Source organism: Molossus molossus, unplaced genomic scaffold (assembly GCF_014108415.1).
Source record: "Molossus molossus isolate mMolMol1 unplaced genomic scaffold, mMolMol1.p scaffold_m16_p_22, whole genome shotgun sequence".
Taxonomy (NCBI): Eukaryota; Metazoa; Chordata; class Mammalia; order Chiroptera; family Molossidae; genus Molossus; species Molossus molossus.
In genome coordinates, this window is record NW_023425358.1 from 20,774,470 (window position 1) to 20,798,461 (window position 23,992).

The 23,992-nt window shown below is 46.9% G+C and overlaps 1 protein-coding gene across 1 annotated transcript; it reads left to right on the top strand.

Annotated features, from left to right (window-relative positions):
- The first annotated feature begins 112 nt into the window (after positions 1 to 112).
- Positions 113 to 23,101, top strand: SF3A1 (splicing factor 3a subunit 1). Its single transcript, XM_036276905.1, has 16 exons — positions 113 to 292; positions 4,154 to 4,275; positions 9,847 to 10,054; positions 11,170 to 11,427; positions 14,656 to 14,730; positions 15,460 to 15,610; positions 15,965 to 16,158; positions 17,044 to 17,161; positions 17,443 to 17,628; positions 18,502 to 18,623; positions 18,726 to 18,971; positions 19,506 to 19,713; positions 20,190 to 20,344; positions 21,566 to 21,667; positions 21,762 to 21,833; positions 22,595 to 23,101. The coding sequence occupies exons 1-16, from the start codon at positions 230 to 232 to the stop codon at positions 22,694 to 22,696; spliced, it is 2,382 nt and encodes a 793-aa protein (XP_036132798.1). The 5' UTR covers positions 113 to 229; the 3' UTR covers positions 22,697 to 23,101.
- Positions 23,102 to 23,992: the final 891 nt, after the last annotated feature.

Here is a 23,992-nt window from a genome sequence, read left to right on the forward strand (position 1 = left end):
GCCATGGCAACGGCGTAGGGCGCCCGCCGCTCCCACGGAGGGGTGGAACGGAAGTTACGTCTGGGAAAAGGGGCGGGTCTGGAAGTACGTCAGCCTCGCCTCCTCGGTGACGACTTGCTCGGCTGCCGCCATCTTATGAACTTCTTGTATCTCCGCTGTGGGAAAACCGCTTTGACGCAGCACTGCTCACCTACACCGAGGCGGACTGGCAGCCCTGAGCGTCGCGGTCATGCCGGCGGGACCTGTGCAGGCGGTGCCTCCGCCGCCCCCCCTGGCCACCGAGCCCAAACAGGTACCGTGCTTCCCCCCACCCGACCGGCAGCCCGAGCCTAGGCCTATACGCGCCTCACTTGCAGGAAGAAAACGGCGGCTTAGGAGGGCTTGGAGGGACTGCAAGTCCCAGGAGGCAGCGCGTTGCCTTCTGGTAGCGAACGGAGCTTTCTGCAACCATGGTTTTCCAAAGCATGGTTGCGCACCAGCAGCATCAGTATCACTTGGGAGTTTATTAGAAATGCAAAGTCTCTGTAAAGTACAGCACAAGAAATATGGTCAATAATGTAGTAACTATGTATGGTGCCAGGTGGAAATATGGGGGAACAGCTTGTAAAGTATATGATTATTTAGCTGCAGTGCTGTACATCTGAAACTAATACAAAATAATATTGAATGCAAACTGTAATTGAAAAATAAAATGTAAAAGTAAAAAAAAGTACAGAGCCGCCCCCCCCTCCCCCAGGTCTTTGAAATCGAAATCTGCATTTTAACAAGATCCAAAGGTGATTCATTAAAGTTTGGGAAACATTCATCCAGCCCATCTGTAGCAATTTGGCCCACCAGCCTTCAGCTTTTGCCCAGTAATCCCTAATTTCCCAGCCTGCAGGGTTACAGCTTTGAATGTTAATTCTTATGCTACTACTGGATGTTTGGTCTAAGCCAGACACTGGGCCAGGCTCCCATGTTACTGGAATGAATGAGGCTCAACTGCTGCCTTAGAGAGAGTTAGCCCATAGAAGAGTAAGGAGAGAGGTACATATGAATATTCAACAGATGTGTATTGCCCATCACTGTAAATAATACATTTCCAACCAGTCCTTGAAAAAAGATCTCAACCAGCTGAGAGGGAAAGACATACATTAATACATTGCAGTATGGTACGATTTGCTCTGTAAAAGAAGTATTAGGAAACAGTCTAATCAACATTGCTGGTGGAGGGGGCATTAAGGTAGGTTAAATCCAAAGGAATGAGAGGTAAATTGCTTTTAGACAAATGGATAGGAATTACCCAGGTAGATTTTGGGGAAGGAGATAGTATTCTTTATTCATTCAGCAAACATTGAGCATATATTGTATGCTGACCACTGCTTTGGGTTCAGAATACAATGGGGAACATGACAGAAGAACTCCATGCCCTTTCCACAAATATATATTTTTTTATCCTCACCCGGGGACATTTTTGCATCTTCAGATAGAGCTGGAGGGAGAGGGGAAGGAAGAGAGAGAGAAACATCCATGTGAGAGACACATCAGCTGGCTGCCACCCACATGACCCCAACAAGGGCCAGGGATGAACTGCAACCAAGGTACGTGCCCTTAGCGGGAACCGAACCTGGGTCTCTCTGGACTGCAGGTCGCCACTCTAACCGCTGAGCCAAACAGGCCAGGGCTCCATAAATATTTAATTGCCTCTGTGCCCCAGTATTTTCCCAGTCACGAGGGGAAAAGTAAACAAGGTAATACCAGATAATAAGTGGAAAAGCACCAAGATAGGAATCAGATGGTACCTCTGGTTAAGTGTAAAATAAGTGTGGTTGAAGCATAGTGTTGGGAAAGTAGTTGCAGGAGATGCGATTCCAAGGACTTGAACTTTTCCTAGTAGACTGGAGGGAAAGGGAAGGATTCTAAGCAGGATAATGACATATTTTGTGTTTCTGAAATTCAGTTAAGTAGGCAGTGATATGGAGAAGTGCTACAAGAATGGAGGATTAGTCATTTTATTCAAAAGATGCTGAGGGCTTGCCCTGGCTGGTGTGGCTTAGTTGATTGGGCATAGTCCCATGCACCAAAAAGTTGCCGGTTTGAGGGCTCAATCCCTGGCAGGGGGCGTGCAGGAGGCAGCTGATCGATGTGTTGTTGTTTTCATTCCTCCATTTCTCTCTCTCTAAAAATCAATTTTAAATATCTTTAAAAAAAGAAAAATGATCCTGAGGGCCTGGCTAGATTTGGGGGGAGGGAGAGAACAGAAAGTTTTATGACAAGCTTATGTCACAAAATGACCGATAATACAGGTTCTTTTGCCAGAGTGATGTTAGAAATCTGGTTCTGCTGCCATTTGGGCCAGTTAAGCTCTCTGTTCCTTTGTTTTGTCATCTGTAAAATGGGGATAATTAAAGTACTTCATAGGACTCATAAAAGTGATAAAGGTTAATATATTTAAAGTGCTTAGAAAAGTGTATGGCACCTACTCTGTTATTGTTGTTAATAAGTTTGGAGTCTGAGGAAGGAGGAGGTCCAAGTTTCTGGCCAGGTTTGACCAGTCATGAGGTAAGAGGTTAGAGATGACAAAAGTGCCTAGGTATCAACTGATCTAAAGTTCTGGCATATAGAGTGATCTGAGACATCAATTTGAATGGAATTATTTAGGCTAGAGGTGGTAGAGGAAATGGAGGATGTGGTTGTGAGGACAGTGAGAATACTGTGAAGAGAACCAAGAACAGAATTTTGGAGTGCCTAACATTATAGGGCAGGAGGTGAAACAAACCTGGAAGGAAACTTGGATGGATTGGTGAGCAAGAAGGAAAGATAGGTGAGACAGGGTCTGGAAATTGAGCAGTGGAGAGTTTTGTGAAGGAGAGTAATTGATCACACAGCCAGGTAACTGCTGTACTTGGCTGCAGGCGGTTGTTTTTGACTTTGGCAAAAGCACTTGGAATGGATGGGGACCAAATGGGAGGTGAGGAAGTGGGAATGGCAAGGCTGAAAGAACTCAGGATGTTTAGCTAGCATAGGGGGTGGGGTGGGGAGGTAGTAGCCGAAAGGAACATAAGGGCAAGGGAGAAGCTTTATTTTTCTAAGATGAGAGGCTTGACTCTTTGTTTACTAAAGAAAGACTGGTGAGGAAAGAATATTAGAACTTAGGACAATTAATGTTGAATATTTCAATGCAGTTTCACAAAATATTTGAGCATTGTATGATGGTTAAGACTATGGGATGGATGCAGAGGGAAAATGCACTTAAGGCAGAAGGTGCTGCCCTCAGGAGTTCCCGTTTTTTGTGTGTGTGTTTTAATTTTTTTTTCTTTATTGATATTAGAAGAAGGGAGAAGGAGAGAGAAATAGAAACATTGATGAAAGAGAACATCATTGGCCGCCTCCTGCCTGCCCCCCACTGGGGATTTGGCCCACAACCTGGGCATGTGCCCTGACTGGGAATCAAACTGGTGACCTCTTGGTGCATGGGTCATGCTCAACCACTGAACCACACCGGCCTGGCAGGAGTTTCTGTTGTTGTTTTGGCAAACAGTCACTAAATATCCCATACCAGGCACATCCCTTGGTGTGAGGGCCTTCTGTGTTCTGGAATATGGCTTCTCAGAATGTGGTCAGAGACCCTCTGCATCTGAATCACCTGAGCTTTTAGTAAAAATGCAGATCCTTGGTGTCACTGACACAGTCTAGCTGGTGGAGCCAGAAAAGCTGCTTTTTTTTTTTAACTACCCAGGAGGGTCCTTTGCAAACATAGTATAATTAAGAAAACCACTCTTGCCCTGGCGGGTTTGGTTCAGCGGTTAGAGCATTGGCCCACGGACCAGGGATTCCCGGGTTCGGTTCCCGCTAAGGGCATATACCTCGGTTGTAGTTTGTCCCTGGCCCTGGTTGGGGTCATGTGACTGGCAGCCACTCGATGTGTCTCTCTCACATCGATGTTTCTCTCTCTTCCTCTCTCCCTCCTTCTCTATCTGAAGATAAATGAAAAAATGTCCTTGGGTGAGGATTAAAAAGAAAACCACTCTCTGGAACAGTGGGTTCTAAGCCAAAGGAGGTCTGGGGAAGAGAGTTTGATGCTCTCAATCATATCCTAGAAGGGTTTAACCTGGGAGGGGGTTGGGTGTCCAGCTCCAAGCCAGAACTTCAAGACTATTTTCTTTTTTCACAGCCCACAGAAGAAGATGCATCTTCGAAGGAGGATTCTACCCCTTCTAAGCCAGTGGTGGGGATTATTTACCCTCCTCCAGAGGTCAGGAATATTGTTGACAAGACTGCCAGCTTTGTGGCCAGGTAACGTAGCTACTTCTGCTTTTGTGGCTTACAGGTAGATTTTAGCATCAAGAGCTCCCGATTCTGTGCAAGTTTTAGGGAGGTTTTATCGCCCCGGCCGGTTTGGCTCGGCGGTTAGAGCGTTGGCCTACAGTCCAGAGAGGCCCGGGTTTGGTTCCTGCTAAGGGCACGTACCTCGGTGCAGTTTGTCCCCGGCCCCAGTTGGTCGTGTGAGTGGCAGCCACTCGATGTGTCCCTTTCACATCGATGTTTCTCTCTCTCTCTCTTCCTCTCTCTCCTTCCCACTCTACCTGAACAAAAAATGGAAAAATGTCCTCAGGTGAGGATTAAAAAAAGAGAGAGAGAGAGGTTTTATCAGGATGGGACTGTAGTGGCATTAATGGTTAATGCACCTTTGAACGTATAAGTCATCTGAGCAATTAGTTCACCTCAGGGACACTGAGACCACAGGTTTGATCCCTATAGAGAAGCATTGTCAGTGTAGGCCCATTGGCTCATCTAAAACCTCAGCACGGCAATGAAGTAGGCAGTGGTCAGGACTGGCATCTCTAACACAGCATGGCAGTGGCACAGTGCAAGTCACACCAGCCCCAGAGTCTCCAGGAACTTGTACTTCCAAAACAGGCCTGAGGAAATACATGGAAAGCTGCTTTGTCACGGTTGGTGTATGTATCTCTGAGCCTCTGGCCTGAGGAAGATAAAAAAGGGGGCTGACCATTCCCATTGTGCAACAACTGCATTCCTCAGAGCCTCAGATGATCCATTTGCAAAAGGAAAGAACTTGCCACCTCAGGGTTTTGAGGCAGGAGTGGATAATGGGACTGAACATAGTTTAGGTACATCATGCAGGTGTTAGCTATCTTCTCAGATGGCATGGAAGTCTGTCTGAGTTCCTCTTGGCCCTCCCCATCATACTTATACACTCACATGTCTGCAAATGGAATCTTCTTGAAGGCCACTTGACTCCAAAGGTCAACACATCCCCTAGTTTAGGGTATTTAAAATATTCATTTGGCAGCCAGCAGGCCACATCCAGCCTACAAATCTTCTGTTTGTCTTTACAAAAAAAATTTTTAACTCAAATTAGTTGCCTTTTTTAAAAAAGATTGCACACTAAATCTGGATTTCTGGCCCCTCTTGATAAACTGGACAACTCCTTGCATGGAAGCAGTAGCTGGCTCTGAGCAGACTGCTGCCCTCAGTCAGGGCATTTGCTCTCCAGGGGGCCACTCCTTGACCCCTAAGACAGCGTCCCCATCACAATACATCATTTAATAGATGTATTCCTCTTAATAAAATGAAACATAGAGGTTACTCTGGTTAATGTCTTTTACCCTGTCAGTTGCCATGCAGATTTGTCTTAATCACGTTTCAGGGGCTTTGATTAATCTGGGTATTGGGTTAAATTGTGCTTGATTGGGCATTATCAGGCCATATCAGATTCAGGGCAGCAGGTGTTGTATTTATGATTAATGTTTCATAGCAACAGTTATGCCCCCCCCAGTATTTTAAAAACAAGTAGGAAAGGGGTGTTGGAGGAAGAATTGACACAATCTCACTACCAGAATAGTTTCTGCCAACTGTTTTCACTTTTTCCTGTTTCCTCCTGGCCCTTGGCATCCTTTTTTAGATCCTTGTAATACTAGCAGAGAGAACTTTCACATCCTGCTTTTTTGCTTTTATGCTGTATTAGAAGCATTTTCCCATGTTGCTTCTGATGCTGCTTGGTCCTCTCTGGAGAGGCTGCACCATGTTGAAGCAGCAGGCCTTCCTTGACTTGGCTGTCTTCTCTCTTTTCTTCAAAGTTGTTCCCAACATTTCAGTTTGGCAAGTGAAGCTGTGGGGAGGTGTCTGAGCATTTTATTTCCCTTTTAGATTGTTTCTGTAGAAGAAAATTGTGTGGTACATTACTGGCTGAAAGAGGATGTTTAAAGATTTCCTAAACATTTTGTCAAGTAGCTTTCCAATAATTTTGTGCCAGCCTCTTCTGCCACAGAAATAAGAGTTTATCCAAGTTCCCTTAAAAATAAATCTATAGCCCTGGCCCGTTTGGCTCAGCAGTTAGAGCGTCGGCCCATGGACCAGAGAGACTTGGGTTTGGTTCCTACTAAGGGCATGTACCTCGGTTGCGGTTTGTCCCTGGCCTTGTTTGGGGTCATGTGGGTGGCAGCCAGTCAATGTCTCTCTCTCTCACATCGATGTTTCTCTGTCTCTCTCCCCCTTCCTTTCTCCCTCCCGCTCTATCTGAAGATAAATGCAAAAATGTCCTCAGATTAGAATAAGTAAAAATAAATCTATACATCCACATCTCTAGATCTGTTTTTGACTAAGATGATTGCCTTGTAATCCTTTCTAAAATCTCTGAACTTGCTTTTGTTCACATTGCAGTGAAGGGACAGACCAGCATCTCAGTCTGGAATAAAGCAAACATGCAGGACCCTCTGTTTCATTTCTGCTGGGTTCACATGTATTGACTGCTGGAGCATACAGTAATAATCACCAACCAATATGGTTTTTCAGAAGTTTTTTTTTTTTCTCTGTAGGTTAGGTCTTCCCTTCTCTGCATTTTCCTGTTAAGGAACTAAAGTAGAAATGACCCTTAAAAGTCCCACCAGCTGGGTGGAGTCAGAATCTTATCTTTGTCTGTTGAAATCTATTCCCTGTACGATATAATACAATTCTGAAATTAACATTAAAACGAATTTAAAGCAGCAAAAAAGCTGGGAATGAACATAGCTGTTTTTTCATTGTTTTAATCTTTCAGATTATTCCCAGATGTGAAGTTATGGCTTCAGAGGCAGTGATAGAGGAGACAAATTTGCTGGATGTGGTTCGCTGAGTTTTTAGCAGTATTTAAGTGTGCATTCACTCTCCTCCTTGTGTGTAGTTTGCATTATTTAAGGAGTGGGACAGATGCATCTTCCTCAAGCATGAGATTCTAGTTGACTAATTCACTGTCAAATTGAGACCTCATGGTGTTAGTCGCACTATAGAGTGTGACCAGAACTTATGGAGGAGCTAACCTGAGTATTGACCACCACCATGGCACAGATTGTTTTAGTGGCTAATCTGGAGTATAGCATTGCCTGCTTCCTGTCTACCCCCCATCTTCAACTGATAGGGCCAGGGTGTGGAAGTCAAGAGAGTGGAGCAATCTGGCTGCCCACCAGCCCCTGGAGCTGTCCCCTGGTGTGTTCGGGGCATCTCTGAGTGCTGGGTTCTGGCTGGAGGAGCAGTGGAAGAAGCCCTACAGTCATCTGCTAATACCCAGATCTTCTCTGATGTTTATGGAACAGCTCTTCTAACTGTTATAGGAGTGGCAGCCCTTGCATTTGCAAGCACTGTGTGCTTCAAGAAGACTTTAGCATCTCCTTAACTAATTTGTTCTTTTTTTTTTTTAATCCTCACCCGAGGACATTTTTCCATTTTTTGTTCAGGTAGAGTGAGAGGGAGAGGGGGAGAGAGAGAGAGAGAGAGAGACAGAGAGAGAGAGAGACAGAGAGAGAGAGAGAGAAAGAAAGAAACATGGACGTGAAAGGGATACATCGAGTGGCTGCCACCCGCACGACCAACCAGGCTGAGGACAAACTTCAGCCGAGGTACATGCCCTTAGTGGGAACCGAACCCAGGTCTCTCGGGACTGCAGGCCGGTGCTGTAACTGCTGAGCCAAACTGTCCAGGGCTACTAATTTGTTTTTAATACTTCAAGATAGCGAAGGTAGTGTTAGCCACATTTCACACATGGGAAATCAAGTCAAAGAGAAGTTTGGTAACTTAGTGAACCCAAAACTTGAACATGTCCATATCTTATATTTTTGTTAGTGCACTTTCTGACTGACATAGGTGTTATATACAGGGTGGGGCAAAGGTAGGTTTACAGTTGTATGTGAATTAATTTTTTTATTTATTAATTATTGTATTATCTTTCATACAAACCATTATAAAGCTACTTTTGCCCCACCCATGTATGTGTGACACCTTGAAATATTTCTATTGGGACTCAAAAAAAACAGCATTTCCTAAGCAGTGTGAGAGATATTTTTTTCATTATTCTGAGGTTTTTAAAGGCATGCAAACTGGGGACATGGCATGTATGTGGGAAACTGTCCCAGGTACGGAGAGATGGGAAACCTTCCTGCGGATCTCACTGCTTCCCTGTCATTTGAATGTGCCTTACATAGCAGCACAGGTTTGTGTCCTTGGAGAGTGTTTCCTGTCTGGGCCTCACCCTGTAGTAAATGAGGTGATTTTAGGCAGTACTTAGAGCATAAATCTAATTGGGTACATTTTCATGTCTTTTTTAATGCTCGTTACCCAAAGGACAGTTTCAGTTTGGTGCTAGTATATCTTTAACACCTCTCCAGCACTCCATAATCCACCCCCCCCCCCTTTTTAAACATTTTTTAGAATATGTTTTTATTGATTTTATTTTTTTATTATTTTTTTTAATATTTTTTTTACCCTCACCTGAGGATATTTTTCCATTTTTTTGCACAGATAGAATGGGAGGGAGAGAGAGGAAGGGAGAGAGAGTGAGAAACATCGACGTGAAGGGACACATCGAGTGGCTGCCACCCGCACGACCAACCAGGGCCGGGGACAAACTGCAACCGAAGTACGTGCCCTTAGCGGGAACCGAACCCGGGTCTCTCCGGACCGCAGGCCGACGCTCTAACCGCTGAGCCAAACTGGCCAGGGCGTGTTTTTATTGATTTTAGAGAGAGAGAGAGAAAAGGAGAAGGAGAGAGAGAGACATCAATTGGCTACCTCCTGCATACCCCCTACTGGGGATGGAACCTGCAACCCGGGTGTGTGCCCTGACTGGGAATTGAACCCGTGACCTCTTGGTGCATGGGACTGACCTTCAATCCACTGAGCCACAGCGGCTGGGCTATAATCCCCCTTTTTAACTAAAAACTGGCCTCAGTCACAGCAAACTTGGAGCTAAACTTTAACAATATTATTACTTTGTTTTCATTGTATTTTAAATTTGCCTTTCATTAGTAAATACGTACTGATTTTTATTTGTAAGTACATTTTTATTTATTTTTTGTTATTGATTTTTAGAGAGAAAGGGAGAGAGAGAGAAACAGCGACGAAAGAGAACATCGATTGGCCACCTCCTGCATGCCCCCCAATGGGGATCAGGCCCACAATCTGGGCATGTGCCTTGACTAGGAGTCGAACCGGCGACCTCTTGGTGCATGGGTCGATGCTCAACCACTGAGCCACACCGGCCAGTATAAGTATATTTTTTAAAGTAAATGCATCTTATTTAAAAAAAAAAAAAAAGCGATAGTCCAAATGGGTTTTGGAAATGGCAGGACTAGCAGAGGACCCATAGAAATTATGAAGTCTGGGAGACCATGTGGTAGTGGAGGCCTGGGTCAGGCTGAAGGAGGCAGAGGTCACTGGGTGCTGATGGCAGGAGTATCGAGAAAGACCTCTGCTGTGCTGAGAGATGGACTAGTTTGAGTAATGGGTGAGGCAGGAAGGTGGCTTGAGTGGGCAGTGTTCTGGATCTCAGCAGTTGCAAAGGTTGTGTTCTTAATTCTTTTTTTCTCTTTCTAGAAATGGACCTGAATTTGAAGCTAGGATAAGACAGAACGAGATCAACAACCCCAAGTTCAACTTTCTGAACCCCAATGACCCTTACCATGCTTACTACCGCCACAAGGTCAGCGAGTTCAAGGAGGGGAAAGCTCAGGAGCCCTCAGCTGCCATCCCCAAGGTCATGCAGCAGCAGCAACAAGCCACCCAGCAGCAGCTGCCACAGAAGGTTGGAGCCAGTCCCTCTCCTCACTTCCCCAGGCCTGAGAGGGAGGGAGGGGAGAATAATGAACTCTGCAGTTCAAAACACACAGCCACCCCGGGAGAGACGTGAGATTTTTATCCCCATCTTACAGAGGCAGATACTGAGGCTCAGATAGCAAAGTCCTGCTGACAGTTGGCATTTCTTTATCACAGCTTGTCAAGCTCTGTGCTCAGTGCTTTAGGGGCCTTGTCTCATTGGCACCTCACAGGGATTGCATGAGGCGGCCAGCATAGTGATCATTTTACAGATGAGAGATCTGAGGCTCAGGGAAGTGTGATTTACCTAAGGCCACAGAGTCAGGACTTAAAAGTCCATGCTCAGCCCCTTCTCTTTGTCTTGTCAAAGGCTTGTGTGTCCTTTCTTGTACCATCATTCTGTCTTACTTTCCCAGGGTCCCTTCATCTGGCCTTCCCCAATACACTCCTTAGCACTAGGCTCGGAACTAGGGATGTTTAGGGTTGTCAATGAAGACAGGAAGGGCTGGCACATTCTGCTTTGTGTGTAAGCCTAGACTGGTCCCTTTTCTTTGCTCTTCTCCTGAACCATGGTGACAAAGGCCACTCCTTGTTTTACAGTGGGAAGGAAAGGTTGATGTAGGTTCTGAGACCTTACATTGCAATTTAGTACTCCTAAAGTACTCAGGCACCTTCAATTTCCTCATCTATAAAAAGGATTCGTGGTGCTTGTTATCTTCACCTCATGGTTCGTGTGGAGGCCACATGAGGTAACAAATGTGGAAGTCCTTCATCCAGTGGGGTCCTCTGCACACACAGCAGCCTACTGCATCCTCTCTTGCCCTTGTTTGGGATTTATAAGTCATGTTTCTATTAGGTCTCCTACCCAGTTTTAGCCTTCAGTTTCAAGGGGGCAGCAGAGATATAGAAGGGCATAAATCTCTCTGGAAGCCTTTCAGGTTGTTGAGACTACAGTTGGTCAAGAAATTGCTGCTCTTATGAGTTAGCATTCTCTCACATTGTGTGCCATTGATGTACAGATCATTAACAGAAGCATAGAGCCCCTCTCTGGAGCCAGTCAGTCTACTCCTATACTTCTTGCCTTACACAACTTCTGTGTCGTAGGTCCAAGCCCAGGTGATCCAAGAGACCATCGTACCCAAAGAGCCCCCTCCTGAGTTTGAGTTCATTGCAGACCCCCCCTCCATCTCAGCCTTTGACCTGGATGTGGTGAAGCTGACAGCTCAATTTGTCGCCAGGAATGGGCGCCAGTTTCTGACCCAGCTGATGCAGAAAGAGCAGCGCAACTACCAATTTGACTTCCTTCGCCCACAGCACAGCCTCTTCAACTACTTCACGAAGCTGGTGGAACAGTATACCAAGGTACCTGGTTAGGGCATTTTACCTTAAGCATTCTATCTATTCACTGTCTACAAGAACAGTGTTCCTCCCTAAGGCCCCTGGGTGTATGTTAAAATTTCACTTCAGTGTGAAATCTTGATTTCTATTCAGTTTTTCCTTTTATTTTTTTTATTTTATTTTTTTTAATCCTCACCCGAGGATATTTTTCCATTTTTTGTACAGATAGAGTGGGAGGGAGAGAGAGGAAGGGAGAGAAAGAGAGAAATATCGATGTGAAGGGACACATCGAGTGGCGGCCACCCGCACGACCAACCAGGGCCGGGGACAAACTGCAACCGAAGTACGTGCCCTTAGCGGGAACCGAACCCGGGTCTCTCCGGACCGCAGGCCGACGCTCTAACCGCTGAGCCAAACTGGCCAGGGCTTCAGTTTTTCCTTTTAAATGCCACATTGTTATTTCTAAAGAGAAACGAAGTGCGTGATTGATAACTGCCATTAGGTGGGTGTCCACTATGTGACAAGGTCAAGTAGTGCTAGCTGTTATTAAGTACATTTAAATTTTCAGGTGCCTAGCATAGGGCCTGAGAAAGAAGCAAGCCCTTAATAATAGTTTCCTGTTTCCTAATTTAATCCTTACAGGAGCCAATGACTTCCCCCCCCCCCCTTTATTTTTCAAAAGCAGGAATAGGCTTAAAGAGGTGAAGTCACTTACTCATGCCCTCTCAGCTAATAAGTAGCTACATTGAGACTTATTTTTTAAATATGTTTTTATTGATATTTTAGAGAGAGAAACATCAGTGTAAGAGAGAAACACTGGTCAGCTGCCTTCTGCACGTCCCCTACTAGGGATTGAGCCCCCAATCCGGGCATATGCCCTGACCAGGAATCGAACTGGGACCTCTCAGTTCATGGGATGACACTCAGTCCACTGAGCCACAGTGGCTGGGCACTATAGTGAGATTTAATGCAACATTTGAATCTAAAATCTATTGTTTTTTTATCCTAAAAAGAACTTGAATTAGACATACTTAAATAGGCATTGGACAACAATTTTTTTTTTTTGGTACATGTTGCCCCTAGCGAGAACCGAACCCGGGACTCTGGTCTGCAGGCCGACACTCCAGCCGCTGAGCCACATCGGCCAGGGCAGCATTGGGGAACAGTTTAACAGTATTTGAGTATTTACACATGCAGCATCTTCTCATTTGATCCCCAATAACCTATAAGGTAGCACTGTTATATTCATTTTACAGAAGAGGAAACTGAGGCACAGAGACATTAACTTGGCCAGGATCACACAGCCACTAGGTCGTAGAGCTCTCGCATTTTTACTCCAGACCCTAAGACCTTAATTACCTTAATTATACTACATTGTTACAGTAAAAAATCTGGGCAAGTCAGTACTGGTATTTAAAATGATCATATTGTTAATTTATTGCAAAGTATACTTCTACAGATTTTCCTGTGGTATGTTTTTCTTGCTACACATGTAGCAGAGATTATATTTCTTTTAGTGGCATGGTCTGGATATCTAGAAATAATATTTTAAAGATCTGACTTGAGCCCCGCTGGTGTGGCTCAGTGGTTGAGCATCAGTGCATGTAACAAGGTTGCTGGTTTGATTCCTGGTCAGGGCACATACCGAGGTTTCAGGCTCAATCCCCAGTGGGGGGCATGCAGGAGGCTGCCAGTTTCTCACTCTCTCTCCTTCTCCCTTCGTCTCAAAATCATTAAAAACTTTTTTTGTTTTTAGGTTTGATTTGAAAGAAATCATAATTTCCCTTAACTCTAAGTATGTAAGTAGAAAGAATTATTAAAATGTGTGTTTTTAGAAAATGACCAAATCCAGAAGCCAGCAGCTAAAAATAACAATCATTGAGGGTCCAAGGCCAGAGGGTTGCTGTAATTACATAGTATCAATTTTAAGCGGAATCTCGGGCTAACTTCTTGTGGACTTCTTCCTGGGTTAAAGGTCCCCAGATTTCTTTTTGTTCTGTTACTTTTCCGTTAGAATTTGGGTGTTGACATTTAGTACTCTAATTTGAGGGCACTGGTGTCTGTCTCTAGCCATGGGGACTCTAGGAGCAGATTGATTCATGGGGTAGAGGTACAGAGAGGATAGAGTGAGGCTAAGCCACTTTGCCAGCAATAATTGATAACAGGGCAGTTGGAATGACTGGCTGTTTTAAAAAAAACCAGCGTTTGCTCTTTCAGCAAGTACACTTCAGGTGTCAGACTCTATTCCACATGCTGCAGATACAATAGTGAATAAAAGAAATTTCTGTCTTCGTGGTTTCTGGTCTAGTGACAAGCAAGTGCAATCACAGTGTATGTCAGGTGGTGATTATTACGGAGAAAAAGAAAGGGGATGGAAATGTAGGGAAGTGGGCCAGTGGGCTGCAGTCTTAAGTGGCATAGTCAGGGAAGGCCTGGTAACATGTGCAAAAGGATAGGAGCAGCCCTAGCTGGTTTGGCTCAGTGGTTAGAGTGTTGCCCGGGGACCGAGGAGTCTCATGTTCGATCCCCAGCCCCAGTCGGGGTTGTGCGAGAGGCAACCAATCAATGTATCTCCCTCACTTCGATGCCCCACCCCCCCATTTCACTCTGAGAATTAATGGAGAAATACCCTCAGGTGAGGATTAATAAACAAACAGACAAACAAACAAAAAAGGATAGGAGCAGCCCTGGCCGGTTTGGCTCAGCGGTTAGAGCGTCGGCCTGCGGTCTGGAGAGACCCGGGTTCGGTTCCCGCTAAGGGCACGTACTTCGGTTGCAGTTTGTCCCCGGCCCTGGTTGGTCGTGCGGGTGGCAGCCACTCGATGTGTCCTTTCACATCGATGTTTCTCTCTCTCTCTCCCTTCCTCTCTCTCCCTCCCACTCTATCTGTACAAAATATGGAAAAATATCCTCAGGTGAGGATAAAAAAAAAAAAAAAAAAAAAAGGATAGGAGCAGATCCATACCCTGAAAACACCCATCGCATACTGGGTGATCTCTTGGTCTTGCATAATTCTGCTGATTCTTACAGCATCTTGATAATGCCAACTTAAGAGGTGGTTTCACCATTTTATAGGGGTAAACCAAGTCACAAAAGTTAAATAACTTGCCCAAAGGCACACAGCCAAGTGGAGCTGGGATTGGTACCCAGAATCCCATACTCTCCCTTCTGCACCTTTCCACAGGAAAGCTGTCTCTTTGTCCCATGTTGTGCTGCACTGACAGTTGCTATAATAACTCTTTTGTGTTTCAGATCTTAATTCCACCCAAAGGATTATTTACAAAGCTCAAGAAAGAGGCTGAGAACCCCCGAGAAGTTTTGGACCAGGTAAACTCATTTTATCATAACCAGTTACTGATGCGGAAGTTACAATGTGTGGGTTCTGTTTCACATTTGTAAATAATCTCTGAGGTAGTGCCTTGTTATGTCTCAGGCACAGGAGTGGTGGAAAGAAAGGCCTTATGGCTACAAAAGCCAAAGAAATCTGGATTCTCTGCTCTCCAACTTTCTGCTCTGCTCTCAGCTTCACTAGATCTCCCTCTTTTCTGCCCTCACTAGAAGCTGACTCCTGAACAGGTTCTCCAGTGACAATTCTTTCTGTAGCCCCAGGTTTTCAGAGTTGGGAATAGAAGGCATATTGGTGCTGGCTGTTTTGGATGGCCGCATGGAGTCTTATTTCTCAGGCTCTCAGACTGCCACTTCTCTTGTGGGCTCCTGGTTGTCACGCAGACTCCCTGGGTGGTAGTTAGCTACTTTCTAAACACAGCTCTTTGCTAACTCAAGGAGAAAACTCTGAGGGTTATAACAAGTGGCTGGTCTTGGGGCCCAGGCAGAACATTTCTTGGCATTTAAATTTTTCATCCTGTCTAAACTCAGGGCCTAGCTGAAACTAGATACAAATATCATAATTTGCTCCATGAAGTTTTCTCTTTGTAGGCAGAGCAACCTCCTTCCTGTTCTGAAGGAGATGCTGGCTTTGTTAAAGGCCTTGGAGGTGACATCATCAGGAGCAGACCCTGATTCAGCTTAGCGCCTTGCTGTTTCCTGTCTCTTCAGGTGTGTTACCGAGTGGAGTGGGCCAAGTTCCAGGAGCGTGAGAGGAAGAAGGAAGAGGAGGAGAAGGAGAAGGAGCGGGTGGCCTATGCGCAGATTGACTGGCATGATTTTGTGGTGGTGGAAACTGTGGACTTCCAACCCAATGAACAAGGTAGGTCTGTGAGGAGTTAAGTCTGGCTTCTGATGGGGAAGCCAGGAGCTCAGAGCCATCCTAGGAGAGCTCATACAGGTGTTCCCAGAGAACAACAGAATTCCTTAGAGGACTTTATCAGTGTCTGTTTCAATTCTGCTCCTAGAGTACTTCAATTCTACCACATTGTCCCAATTATACTTAATTCAACAAATACTTATTGTAGCAGACTCTGGGTGAGCCTCTGGAGATAGGAGAGAAATCAGACAGCCCTAGCTTTTGGAGAGCTCACGGTGTGGAGAGAGTAGATAGGTGGGCCTTTGATAAGGATCATTTGTGGAGGCCTCCCTTTGACTCTGGCTTACTCTCATCCAGGGAACTTCCCTCCCCCTACCACCCCGGAGGAGCTGGGGGCTCGAATCCTCATTCAGGAGCGTTATGAGAAGTTTGGGGAGAGTGAGGAGGTCGAGATGGAGGTTGAGTCTGATGAAGAGGACGAGAAACAGGAGAAGGCAGAGGAGCCTCCTTCACAGCTGGACCAGGATACCCAAGTGCAAGACATGGATGAGGTATGCCCCTGAGAAGGCCTGTGGGATGACCTTTTCCCCTGGAGCCCAAGGATATGGGAGTGCTTTCTACCAGAGTCAGAGACCCAGCTCCCTTGTGAACCTTGAAGGGAGGCATGGGTCCTGAATAAGGCATCCTGACTGAGCAGCTGCCCAAATCCAGGCAGCATAGAGCTTCTTTCCAGCTTGGGCAACAAAGATTTATTCACAAGCAAAGATTCGAAAGCTGTGCCAGCCCTGTTCTGTGACCTTCCCACTTTGCCCAGAGGCCCTGTTCCTCACCACCCCATGTGAGCTCTCAGTTAGGAAATCCTCTACACCTCAAGCTTTGATGTGTTTGAGCTTAGGCCCAAATGATCTGCAGTTCCCAGGCTTTTCTGAGTGTAGCCTGTGCTTCCTTTCAGCCATCTCTACTCTCTTTGAGCCAGGCCTTCCAAGCAGGCATAGAGGCTCCAGAGCCAAGCTATTTTCCTTCCTTTGGAAAGAATTTGTGTGCAGCCTGAGAAGAAAGGCCTCTGTGTCTGTGGGAATTGACTTTTTCTCTCCCTCCCAGCATTACTCTATGAACAGCAACCATCGCGCACCAACTTGCTCCCCGCACCCCTCTCTGGCATGTTAAGTGCCCTTGGCCTCCTGGGACTGCCTGGTGCCAGCTGCTGGAAATGCCTGGGCAGAATGTTAGCACCATGGCCCCCAGAATTCCCATTCATGCTGTGAGGAAGCAGCTTGGCTGTCTGCCGGCTGACTTCGGCTGCCCAGGGAGGCTTAGCACATGGACACTGGTTGACGGGCCTAGGCAACTTGCCACCCTGAGAGCCACCAGGGGTCAGCTGCAGAGAGATGGTTTCTTGGCCCCTCTTTGAATCCTGCCATTGCTTTGCTTTTCAGGGTTCGGATGATGAAGAAGAAGGGCAGAAAGTGCCCCCACCCCCAGAGACACCCATGCCGCCACCTCTGCCCCCGACTCCAGACCAGGTCATTGTCCGGAAGGACTACGACCCCAAAGGTAGAGCTTGCTTTTCTGCTCTCATATGCTGCTCAGACCTCTCTGTTTCTAGAATGGCTTGAGGTGTCTTGTTAAAGGCATTGATAGCCTCTCTGATCTGGGCCTCGCAGTGGGTAATAGGGAATGATAGTCATTTCTAGTGTCCTGTCAACTTGCACAGCACCAGGTACAATGTGGCACTGAATGGATGTGTCTTGAATGAAGGCTGTATGAATGCAATAATACCCTCTTCACCCAGGCTGCCACCCAGTGTTCTTACTCAAGCATCTGTTTCTTTTTAGCATCCAAGCCCCTGCCTCCGGCCCCTGCTCCAGATGAGTACCTTGTGTCCCCCATCACGGGGGAGAAGATCCCTGCCAGCAAAATGCAGGAACACATGCGCATCGGGCTTCTCGACCCCCGCTGGCTAGAGCAGAGAGATCGCTCCATCCGTGAGAAGCAGAGCGATGATGAGGTGTATGCCCCAGGTAAGGTAGGGGTTCCCCCACCCAGTCTACACCCCTTCTCTGACTCAGCCCTGACTCACTTTGACCCGTGGGAATCTCTAAACTACAGTTAACTTGCTTTAAAGAAACATAGAAAGCAACAGTTGAGCTCAACAAAAGCTTTCCGGATTAGGTACAGCCTGTGATGCTACAGAAGAACTCCCCATTTTCCAGAATGACTATAGGACTCCTCCAAGACAGGCACATTATGAGGATGGCATGTGCCCATTGACATCCCAGAGCCAGATCTGACTATAGCTGGGAGGGGTGCTCATTTTTTGGGCTTTAAAAAAAAACACAACTCACAGCAGGGTTCCTTTATTTGTTTGTTTGTTTGTTTGTTTGTTTGTTTGGTAAGTGCTCCTAGCAGGAACCGAACCTGGGACTCTCTGGTCCGCAGGCCAATGCTCCAACTGCTGAGCCAGACCAGCCAGGGCTGGGCTGTCTTAGAATGAGGGCTCTGATGGCTGGAGAACCCTGAGCACCTGGAAATGAGACAACATGGTGCTCCTGTGACTGCTGTGTGAGAAGCAGCAATAGGGAGGAAACTGTCCCAGAGGGAGGAGACCAGCCTTTTATTCCTGACTCTGTTACTTGCTATTCATGTGATCCTGTCCTGTCATTTGTCTTTTTTATAAGTCAAGGAGTTGGACAAGCTCTGGTTTATAGGCTTCTTTAGTGCTGATTGGGCAGCCTTCCCCAGGCTTAGAGGACAGACATGCTGGGTTGGGACTCAGAGTCAGCCTTGTCCCATGGGACCAGCTTCCACCCTGCAATAGCAGAGCTGCTGCCTTGTTAGAAGGGCACCTGATTTAGATTCCCTTTCTATACCATCTCCACTCTGACTGTATCAAGGTCTGGATATCGAGAGCAGCTTGAAACAATTGGCCGAGCGGCGTACTGACATCTTCGGTGTAGAGGAAACAGCCATTGGTAAGAAGATTGGCGAGGAGGAGATCCAGAAGCCAGAGGAAAAGGTGCAGTTTGGATATATCCTAGAGCCTTCCCTGCCCTCAGACTCCCACATTGGGTTCAATTCTAGGAGCCCTGACAAGCTGTGGTGTTGTTTTCCCTTGCAGGTGACCTGGGATGGCCACTCGGGTAGTATGGCTCGAACCCAGCAGGCTGCCCAGGCCAATATCACCCTCCAGGAGCAGATTGAGGCCATCCACAAGGCTAAGGGCCTGGTACCAGAAGATGATACCAAAGAGAAGATTGGCCCCAGCAAGCCCAATGAAATCCCCCAGCAGCCACCACCTCCATCTTCAGCCACCAATATACCCAGCTCAGTCCCACCCATCACCTCAGTGCCCCGGCCACCAGCAGTAAGCCAACCAGCCATCTTGTCACTGATCTATTAGAGTGTGGTTCTTGGGGTTGGATACTATTGGCTGAGAAGGGAACTGCCTCATAGCAGGGCACAAGTGCTGAGAGAGAACCCTTTAATTGGAAGTGAGAACCTCTAGCCTGACCTTCTGTCTGTGTGGGAGGATTAGAACAGGGAGGGAGGCTAGTGACAGAAGTATAAAGCAGGCTTGGGCAGAGAGGGGCTGCAGGGCTTAATGGGTCTTTCAGGATTGCTGGCTCATCTCCAGGAAGCTAAATCAAGGTCAGCCTCTTAAGTGGCTCACTGTGTCTGCCACAAGCGGCTGGTTGAGTCCAAAGAGAAAAGAGTGTCACCCTTGGGCCTCTCTTGGTGAAGTTCCTGTCAGAGCCTGGGGTGAAGCTGTAATCTCTTAGCCCCAGCGGGCTAAGTTGGAAATGTCCAGCTTCATCCTTTAAAGTCTGCAGATGACCAGTTGCCAGCTGTGAGTCCAGCCTTGGCTTTCTATGATCTTTGGGTCCCTTCTCCCTCACAGATGCCACCTCCTGTCCGTACCACAGTTGTGTCTGCAGTACCTGTCATGCCCCGGCCCCCAATGGCTTCAGTGGTCCGACTGCCCCCAGGCTCCGTGATTGCTCCCATGCCGCCTATCATCCATGCGCCCAGGATCAATGTGGTGCCAATGCCTCCTTCAGCCCCTCCTATCATGGCACCCCGCCCACCCCCCATGATTGTGCCAACAGGTCAGTGTTTCCCATGTTGCTTTCCAGGCTATTTGGTCAGGACTATAGCCAAAGCACTGAGCAGAGCAGTGGCTGATGGGGTTGCTAGCTGTTCCAGCCGGGGGTCTAGCCTAGAAGAGAGCTATGGAGTGTGACTCTTGAGGGTGATAGTCCGATGTGGCAGAGCTGGGGTTTGTGCACTCAGAAGAGTCGGGCCCTAGGCAGCCGAAAAGCCTGACAGGGATTACTGTTGGCAGGTACCCGCTCTATCCATCAGCCCTGCTCCGTTTCTAGCCCCCTGCTGCCCAATGTGGGCAGCTTCCCAGGTACCCTTGCCAGGGAAATGGCTGGATGTCAGACTTGGCAAGGAGTGGCCTTTCACACCTCTGACTGGGAGAAACAGGAAACCTTTGCAATCTTCCCTCTTAATTTCTCACCAGCCCTGAGTCCTGGGCCCCTTTCCTCACTTACACAGCTGCTTATTCATGTCTTTCCAGCCTTTGTGCCCGCTCCACCTGTGGCACCTGTCCCAGCTCCAGCCCCAATGCCCCCTGTCCACCCTCCACCTCCCATGGAAGATGAACCTGCCTCCAAGAAACTGAAGACAGAGGATAGCCTCATGCCTGAGGAGGAGTTCCTTCGCAGAAACAAAGTATGTGATCCTAGAGTGCTGCCTGTGGCCTGGAGCATCTAGCTGGGGAGTCTAGTCCCACCCTAATCAAACACAGTTTTGGCTTCCAGGGCCTAGGTCAGCCAGTGAGTCCTACGAGGGCTTCTGAACACATACTAGATGTGGGGTCTGCAGTTGGAGGAGCAGACAACATTGGTGGTTCCTCAGTATGAACTATATAGAGGCTAGCAGGGAGACCCAGCTGCACAGGCAGTGGGACTCGTGTGAAAGGGACCCTTGACCCTAGAGCAGCAATTTCAACCTTTTTCATCTCATGGCACACACAAACTCATTACTAAAATTCTGCGGGACACCAAAAAATGCACATATTTTTTGCCAATCTGACAAAAAAATAGGTATAATTTTTATTTCATTCATACTAGACAGCTATTGTTGTGTTGGCTGTTGTCATTTTCTTATTTGACAATTTAAGGGAAAAATAGATTAGTGCCCCTAACTAGTCAGGTATTACATGTTTTAAAAATTCTTGCAGCACACTGGTTGAAAATTGTTGCCCTATAGGAAATCTTGGGTACAGTTCTTAATTTCTTTGTGGCCTTCTCCAGTTTCAGCCTTTAGGAGATCTACCTATTGTGGGGATTCTATTGGGGTACTAGAAACGGGGAGGTGGGAATCTTGGCACTGCCTGTCCCTAGGAAAGCTGTTAGGCTCCAGTGAGGAGGCAGGAACAGTTCCAGCCCCACTCCCCTAATGCATTCGACCAAATTTTTTTTCTTCTTCTGATAGTGGTTCCCATTTCATGAGTACTCAAGTGCCAGGGTAAAACTACATATACAGGCACTTGTCCATTTAGTGACTACAACAGTACCATGCAGTAGTAGTGATCAGCTGCCTTGTAGACATGGCATTGAGGCTCAAAGAGACCTAGTTAGCAGGGAAGCTGAGTTGGGAACCCAGGTCTTCTGATTTCACAGTTCATATTCTTTCCCCCTGTGTTGATTCTTAGGGTTTGCAGAGCATTTTCATGTCACTGCTTCAGCTCCACACTCACGAGGAGGCAGGGTAGTGATTGTTTTAAAGAAGAGAAACCAAATCTTGTGCCATGTCACAAATGGCATCAAGGGTCAAAGTGCAGAACCCAGATAGAGAGGTGACATTGTCTAGAACAGCCCAAGAATAGGAGAGCGTAGTTCCTGATTGGCTCAGGGATCCCAGGCATAATGGCCACCTCGTGTTTTCCAGGGTCCAGTGTCCATCAAGGTCCAAGTGCCCAACATGCAGGATAAGACAGAATGGAAATTGAATGGACAGGTGCTTGTCTTCACCCTCCCACTCACAGACCAGGTATGAGTTGCTGCAGGGGAATCAAGGGGTCAGAGGGCAGTTTTTTTCAGCTGACCTTAGCAAGGGGGTGAATGTCCTCTCCTTGGTCCCACAGGTCTCTGTTATTAAGGTGAAAATTCACGAAGCCACAGGCATGCCTGCAGGAAAACAGAAGCTGCAGTATGAGGTAAGTCAGGTGTCTGGTCCTACTCCTTGGGTCCCAGAAACTAAATCCCCGGTGGAACCAAAAGAGCAGGGAGATAACCTGGATGAGGCCATCTGAGTCCATCCTAGAAGTAGTGATGCTACCTGGGATTACTGGAGCAGGTTAGCCTGACAAGGTGGGGCTCTAGTGGGGTCACAATTTGGTCTTGTGTGGAGTCCAGAAAACCCTCTGCCTCAATGACTAGGGTGGACATCTGGAGATAAGTCTTGGGAGTGATATAGTGGATTTCTGGTCCAATGGTGGAGCCATCCCAGTTAGTATCTTTTCTAGTAGTCTGGCTTTGTGCATGGACACAGAAGTTATAGTCCAGCTAGGTCTGGTCCCCACCAGGTCTCACGGGGTTGCTATGTTTACCCACTTTGGACTTTGACAAATCCCCACTTGGCCTCAGTTTCCTGCTCTGTAAATGAGGCTGTTGGACTACTTGATCTCTGAAGATCTTGTGATTTAAAATTCCATAGGGTTGGTCAGGGCCAGCTTCTTGGAGAATTGACCAAAGGGAAGAGTTTGGCTTGGTAGGAAGGAAGGGAAAGCAAAGCATTCTGGGAGGAACCAGAGACCTTCAATCCTGCTCTATGCCTGCATCTCCCCCCTTGCACTTGGCCTTCCTTCAGGTGCCTGTGTTCACTAAGTTCAGAGTGTGAACACACATTGGGAGTGAGGCTGCTCAGTGTGCTTAAGGCCAGATTGCCCTGTTCTAAGGCACACTGTTTGTTTTCCAGGGCATCTTCATCAAGGATTCCAATTCACTGGCTTACTACAACATGGCCAATGGTGCAGTCATCCACCTGGCTCTCAAGGAGAGAGGCGGGAGGAAGAAATAGAAGAGAGAAACCTGCTGTCAGGTTCCAGCCACTGCTGTTTTGCCTGTCCTGTCTCACCCCTTGCCCCATGCCCAGGAGACCTTGCCTTGTATATTTGTTTCCCTCTTAGTTTGGAAATTTAAATTGTCCTGCAGTTTCCTCTCCCTACCCCCTTCCCACATTGGTACGAGAGGGCTTCCTATGTCACTCTCTTCCCCAGTGATCTCTGGAATTCCTTTGTGTTCAAGTCTTGATTTTTGAGGATTCATTTCTTCTGGCAGCCCATTAGGAAATGTGAACCCAGGGATGTTGTGCAGGATAGTGTCATAGTGCCGATTGGCATGTGTCTGATAGAATATACTTGTTATCATCATTAATCACTTTGTGTTTTGTGTCTAATAAACCTCTTGGACCCTTGTGAAATCAATGTCGTAAGACCTGTCTCTTGGCAACCTGCACCCTATCCACACTCAAAGCAGGGGGAACATAGTCTGGTACCTTGTGGCTCTTCTGCTCTGAAGAATGCTGGGCTTTTCACTAACTTATTGACACCATCAAGTCTTTTCATGAATCTTTTTTGGAAAGATACATACTGTTCTTTTAAAACATTCAGACTCTAAATGCATAGCCCCGTGTATTTAACAGTCTAATACAGATGTCTTCAACACACCAGGACCACAGAAGAACAAGGATGGGTGAGATGCAACTCCTGGGTCAGTGGGCAGTAATGAGACACATGCAGATGAGACTTGAGGGTAGCGGTTTCCTGCAGGCCTGGAATAACCCATCACCTCATTGGCTCTTTGACCTTGGGCAGGTATCTTACCCTGAGTGAGTACAGGGACATAATGAGGTTTTGTTTTTTTCAATGTACAGTCAAACCTCAGTTCTTGAATGTCTCTCATCTCAAACAATTCGCTTCTTAGCTTATCAACACTTTCATGCTGATATCTCTCAGGTGACACAGGAAAGACTGTGCAAATATGAGTCAGTTTACCACTAAACCTCACATTGTTAATATTTCAGGAAATTGCCCTGGCTGGTTTGGCTCAGTGGTTAGAGCGTCAGCCTGTGGTCCAGAGAGACCTGGGTTCGGTTCCCGCTAAGGGCATGTACCTTGGTTGCAGTTTGTCCTCGGCCCTGATTGGGTCGTGCGGGTGGCAGCCACTTGATGTGTCTCCTTCACATCGATGTTTCTCTCTCTCTCTTCTCCCTCCCTCCTGCTCTAGCTGATCAAAAAATGGAAAAATATCCTCGGGTGAGGATTAAAAAAAAATTTTTTTTTTTTCAGGAAATTGTGCTGTGAATTTTTCGGTT

Excerpts from the sequence above, each read along its gene's own strand:
- SF3A1 (XM_036276905.1), top strand. The coding sequence starts at position 230 with ATGCCGGCGGGACCTGTGCAGGCGGTGCCTCCGCCGCCCCCCCTGGCC. Across the intron at positions 16,159-17,043 it reads AAGTGCAAGACATGGATGAG|GGTTCGGATGATGAAGAAGA; the intron begins GTATGCCCCTGA and ends TTTGCTTTTCAG. Across the intron at positions 21,668-21,761 it reads CCCTCCCACTCACAGACCAG|GTCTCTGTTATTAAGGTGAA; the intron begins GTATGAGTTGCT and ends TTGGTCCCACAG.